Here is a 6,250-nt window from a genome sequence, read left to right on the forward strand (position 1 = left end):
GCTCCTGAGGTTAGCCTCTTTCACTGACTCAGGGGAACTCACAGGAAGCCCAGGGCTACACCCAAACTCTTAGCCTAGAAAGCCCAGTATCTTGGCAACCATATAACCAGGCCATTGTCGCATGAGGGGGCAATTAGTAATGACCGCCTCTCTCCTTCTCAGACTCTGGCCTGCAAGAAGAAAGTCCCAGAAAGGAGGTGCAAAGTTGGGCCCAGAGAGAGGTCTGTGAGCCCAAACATCCAGGGTCTGGCTGCAGCTTTGCCCCTGACTCAACGGGGCTGAACACAGCCTTTCCCTCAGCACTGCCTGGTCTATACGATGAGGCATGGTTTCCTTGGCCCTTCTCCCTACAGTGCAGACACTAAGTGGCACAGTGGCCTCCACCTCACCCACAGGAGCGAGGGGCACAGGCTCAGCAGACAAGCAGGGCAAAATGTAACTCCTTCTTTCTCTACCTTCGAAATGTGTGATTTTGAGCCCATTATTTAAGCCTCTGGGTCCTTATCTATAAGATGGAGATGACTCTGCCCCTTCCAGTGATGTCAGTTAAAATGAAAGGCAGTGTCTGGTCCATACTGAGCCTTGAATAAAGAACAGCAGTACCATTTACTTTCCTGGACCTATGAAGATGTCACTCCACCCACTTGAGTTCTCTTCTCTTCTCCTGCCACGGTATCTAAAGTCCACCTTCTTTCTAGCTACTGCTAAGGTTCCATTTCCTCCAAGAAGCCTTCCCTTACTCCTGAACATCCAAACGCGCTGAGCTAACAGGGACACTGAGCACGTGACACTCGAGAAACGACAGCCATGATCATTTCCACACAATTTGGTACTTACATTTAGACTTACTTAATATATTGGTAAGTATTCATCTTACTGCCTTGGTTAGAGCATAAGCACAGTAAGGACAGGGGCATCCTTTTCCCCCATATCCCTGTCAGAGCTTAGGCCCTCGCTCCATAAAGTCATAATGAACTGACTGACTGGATCAGAACCTTTAAGCCTTCAAAACACACAGATAAGCTGAAGTGAGCTCAGTTTTGTCCAGTGAAGGGACAAGATAGGACAATTAGTAATACTTTGCCTTCTGACAGGCAATGCATACAATACCTCCTCTGTTCTCACAAGTACCCCACAGGACCCAATGCAGCACCTCCAGGCCTCCTTCACAACCAAGTGCATGGAGAATGTGGGATTTGTAAGGCATCTGGGGATGTTTACAGATGCTTCTGGAGGGCAGCTGACCCATGAATGGCCCAGCCATGTTGGGGATCCAGACCTGAGAGGATCAATATCTTAGAATCCCCCATAATCCACATGGGAAGCTGGGACCCAAAGCCAGGAAAGCTGAAGTAACTGAGTTGGGATGTGAACCAGGTCTGTGGACTGAGAATCACCGGTTTTCCCACTTCACTCCCAAAAGATGCTGCAGGATAAGGTCACCGGGTTATCCCCTTTTCTTCTTTCTTTGCATTTAACAAAGGTCTTACTGAAAATGCCAGCCTATCCAGACTATACTGATTGACCCATGGTTTGCGCTCACTCTTGGGCTGGAGATTCAAGGGAGTGCTGACACAGCAAGGCCCATTAAGGCCCAAGCTGTCAGGGGTCAAAGAAATGGGGGCAGTCAGGACTGGATCATTGCCCACACTACCCTTCCTCACGAGGAAATACTCACCTTGGAGTTTTCTGTTTAATAAGGAAGACTTCTGAATTTTGTCCTTTAGGACAAAAGGGCTTTTCCCTTAGTGCTTGGAAACGGTTTAGACTGATTATGGAGAGCAAAGGAGTACCGAGGGAATGCTGAGAATGTTCTCCTAGTGTCCCTAACCTTGGTTCTCCCCATGAAGGGGCCACAAGCCACAGTGGAGAAAGCATGAAGTTGGGATTTGAAGAGATGGAGGTTCTGATTCCAGCTTCTTTACTTACTAGCCTCTGTGGGTAAGTCGCTTAACCTCTCTGTGCTTCAGTTTCCTTAGCTATAAAGTGGGAACAAGGACAATAGTACTTCCCTTTAGAATTACCATAAGAACTGGAGATAAAGCGTGTAAAATACCTAGCCCAATGCTGGCATACAGTAGGTTCTCAATAAATGATGGTTCTGATTATTAGGTACCACCTGACTGAGGACACCAATGCTTAGGCTCTTTCATGTAATTTCTCTTGTGATAAACTAAAAATATTCTCTTTTGTAAACAAGATAAAGTACATGGGGTATCAAGGAAACGTACACTGTTGTTAAGTATAATCATTATACTTGACCATATCCCAGCTACTTTCTTCAAGAGGCTTTGAACAGAGGGGTACCCAACAGAAAACATACTGTTCATCCTGTGATCTTGGATACTGATTAAAGATCTCCCCTAAGCACCCAAAGGAGCCCTAGGAACCTCCTAAACTGAGGAATGCCCAGAAAGATGGCAGAGAGCTTCCTGGACTGAGCCAGGATCATCAGCAGGCGCTCACTAAGTGTTTGCAAACAGTTGACTCCTCCCATCCCCCCACTTTCTATTCCACTGCAATGTCCTGCTCATTAAGTCTGCCCATTTCTCCCTGTCTCACCACCATGGGTCTGGTCCATCTCCCGACTACTCCAAGAGCTTCATTGCTGGTCTCCCCATAACTGGCACGTGCCAGTGGTATCCCAATTCCAGCCCCTGAGAGCTGGTAGTTAAATATTCAGGAATGTGGTAAGAGCTGCTCGTTAAACTGTTGGTGATTTGAAATCGTGTAAACAAAACGAACGAGGGCTTTCTTTGGAGAGCTGACTTAGCACAGCATTCACAGCCTGGCCCCTTCCAATACAAAACGAACGAGGGCTTTCTTTGGAGAGCTGACTTAGCACAGCATTCACAGCCTGGCCCCTTCCAATCTGACCCTGCAGTCAGGGAGCCTCCCTTCAACATCTTCCCACTTCTGGGTCTGCCTCTTGTCTTGGACCCTCAGCCACCTTTGTACCTTGCTCCCCGATCCTCCCTCCTAGTCATACAGGACTTTCAGGCCCACCTGCTTGCCATGACCTGCTCCGCCACAGGGCCCTCCAGACAAGCTGCTCCCCCTGCCTGGAATTCTTCCCCACTTCCCTACCCAGCTAGCTTCCACCAATCCCTCAGGCCTCGGCTCAAGAAACACTCCCTGGGGAAGCCTCCCTTTACTTACCCCACCACCAGGAAAAGGCCTCCTTGCGCTGGGTCCCTCTCCCTGGTCACATTTATCACAGTGGAGATTTTAAATTCATAATTAGTTGATTAATGGCTCTTTCCTTTCTCCAAAAAGGTCTGCTTTAATCACCATTCTAGCCATAATGGACATTCAATAAATATTTATTGATTGACCATGTGAATGACATTGGCACCCAACACATATATTATATAAGATATTTGCTATGGGGGACCTGGAAGAAATCCAAAGCAGACCTAGCCCTGTTGCCCAGGAGCTCAGAGCCCTGACAGGACACAAAGCAGTACACTAGGCCCACCGCATGAGTGGAGCCCAAGGAATCCAGCAGAACTGCCACCCATGGAATGAGGCACCCAGTGATGGCTTCATGGAGGAGGCAGCCTACAGCTGGTCCTGGAAGAACAGGCACAATTTGTGTAAAGGCACAAAGGAGGGGGAGGCTCATCCTGGCCCAGAGGGAGGGCTCAGCAGACCATCCTGCTGAGAGCGACAAGGGGAGGGAGCGCTGGAAAGGCAGGTGTGGACAGACTGTGGAGGGCCTCAGAGGTACAAAGACGAGCCTGGCTTTTGGCTTTTTCAAAAATAAAGAACAAATTAAAGTTTTTGGAAAGGGGAAGGAACTGAAAAGTATTAATTGTAGACTAATCAATGCATACACTCTCTTAGGCCTATATCTATAAAGCCAGAAATAAACTCCATCTGGCAACAGCCTTCCAAGCCCAGAGAGCAGGTGGAGGGCATTCTGAGCAGAGATGACAGACACATAGCACTATGAACAGAACTCTTTGAAGGAAACTAGGATGTCTGTAGCTGAGCTGGTCTGTCTAGAAGCAGCCTAGCCCAGGTATATGCGGGCTGTAGAATGACCTGGCCCTTTTATTTATTTATTTTTTTCCTTTTTATCTTTTTTTTTACTGACCGGTAATGGGATCGCAACCCTCGGTGTTGCGCCCGCACCATGCTCAACCAGTGAGCGGGAACCGGTCTCCACATGGGATCCGAACCCTCCGCGGGAGCGCTGCCGCGCTCCCAGGCGGCACACTCTCCAGTGCGCCACCGGGCCGGCCCAGGCCCTTTTATTTCAATGCCAGACCCCTAGCTATGCTCTGACCATGACAAATGTGAGATAGTTCTATCTCCAAGGCCCCACCACCACAAGATTTGCTGGAATTCTCGCTTCAAAGTCGGGTGTGAGGATGTTACTGCCACACAACCTTTCCACTCTGGCTCCCACACTCCCCCAGGGATCACTCCATCTACTCAGGGCTGAGAGGCTCAAAGCAGGACTTGGGATGGCTCTGAACTAGATGATACAGGAGGCAACATTGCTGGCCAGCAGCCTCCCAACCCTCAGCTCATTGCAGCCAGGTTCCTGGGAAGTGGTTTGCAATCTGACATCCCTTTAGTCCAGAAAGGTGCTCAAGCCCTTTATTAAAATATAGATGCCTTCTTTCACGGACTTCATTGGGTCTGAATTTTGGGTCAGGAAGTTAATGATAGCTATTTGGTGAGTAAAGGTCCTCTAGAGCAATGGTCTCGAAACTAGACATATACACCCCAAATGTTACCAAAGAATAAAATTTTAAAAAATGAAAAAGAAATATAGCTTTTCTAATATTAACTGTACAATATTCTCCTTGGATCATTTACCAGAAGGTTCCATGCCCTGACTGGTACCCAAGGTATCCTGAGAAAAGTAGGCATGCTGCAAGGCAGTTGGCGGCATAGGAGCCTATGGAGACATGCTGCAGATTACGTATGCCCTACATGGGTGAGTTATGGATTATATCTTCCAGTTTTAGTAAAATAAGTCTCATAAAATGAATGAGTCCATGAAGGAAGGCACTTATGGTTTTAATCAAGGGCTATTGGCACCTTTCTCAACAGAGCTGAGGGTCACGAGGCTGCTGGCCAGCAATGTTGCCTCCTGCATCATCCTGCTCATAGAGATTCTTGCAGAGAATTTCAGGACATATAGGAGAACTGACACAAACAAACAGCAGTATGGGAGAACTGACACCTCCAGTGTGAGGAACTCACATCACGTACATTAGGCTCAGAAACATGAAGAACTAGTGAGATGCAAAAATAAATCAGTCTGAATAATTTGAATTATAAAAATTATTTGGAATATGGATTTCCATTATTAATAGTAATTCTCACTTTCATGCAGATGTGTGTATTTTGTGCTGTGCAGCATTGCAAACAACACTGGGAACATACCATAATTAGAAAACATTTAAAAGTATTTTAAATTAATTTTCAAAGTATTTAAAATATTTCATTATTCTCATCCTTTAATTTTTTCTATTTTTGTATGTTTTATAACATATATTTATCAGTACATAATATATCAGTACGTGATATTCTACTGCTAACATAGGTATACAATTTCAAGTATATATAATTGGTGCTGAGAGCTTAACATTTTTTTTACTATTTATCTGGGTGTCATAGTCAGTAAAGTTTGGACACCACTAACGGGAGTCGGCTTTGCAGTCCTGAAGCCCCCTTCCCAGCCGCACGTGAGCCCCTTCACCCAGTGAGAACAGAGGGGGCAGAGGCAGGGCGAGGGGGCCTGTCCTCCGCCTCTTCCCAGGCCGCACACAGCCCCTACCTGATTGTGCCATCGGATGACGTTTCCAAAGCCCCCTGTCCCGAGTCGTTCTTTCATTTCCCAGGCTCCGCATGTCTGGGTTGGCAGAGAAGGAGACCAGCTCATACTGATGCCGTGCTACCTCTGTAAGCGATTTGGGGAGGGGGACAAAAGGTCACGGTTAAGAAAAAACGGAGCTAAGGACATGGAGAAGGTACGGGACACCACTGCTCTTGAACGTGTGGACAAACAACTGGGTTTTGTTTCAAGATTAAACCAGTTTGGTTTGGCTTTGGTGGCAGACTTGCGTCTTTCCCACCCTCCGCCGCCCCAGCCCATGGGAAGGGAGCAAACCCCGGCGAGATGACGCTCCCGGGGCCTAAGAAGGGCCCCGCCCGGCTCCAGCGGGCGCCCCACCTGCCGGCGCTCCCGGGCCGCGCCTCCCGCAGCCGCCGGGGCCGTCGTCCTGGGCGG

At 47.9% G+C, this 6,250-nt stretch overlaps 1 protein-coding gene across 1 annotated transcript in view; it reads right to left on the reverse strand.

The window, feature by feature from the left end:
- The window catches only part of IKBKB (inhibitor of kappa light polypeptide gene enhancer in B-cells, kinase beta), a 49,960-nt gene extending 43,898 nt beyond the window's left edge, over positions 1 to 6,062 (reverse strand). The window contains exon 1 of the mRNA XM_008571206.1: positions 5,798 to 6,062. Coding sequence (XP_008569428.1) covers positions 5,798 to 5,902 — 105 coding nt within the window. The 5' untranslated portion in view covers positions 5,903 to 6,062. The remainder of the gene's footprint in view (positions 1 to 5,797) is intronic.
- Positions 6,063 to 6,250: the final 188 nt, after the last annotated feature.

This window comes from Galeopterus variegatus, unplaced genomic scaffold (genome assembly GCF_000696425.1).
Source record: "Galeopterus variegatus unplaced genomic scaffold, G_variegatus-3.0.2 Scaffold666, whole genome shotgun sequence".
Classification (NCBI taxonomy): Eukaryota; Metazoa; Chordata; class Mammalia; order Dermoptera; family Cynocephalidae; genus Galeopterus; species Galeopterus variegatus.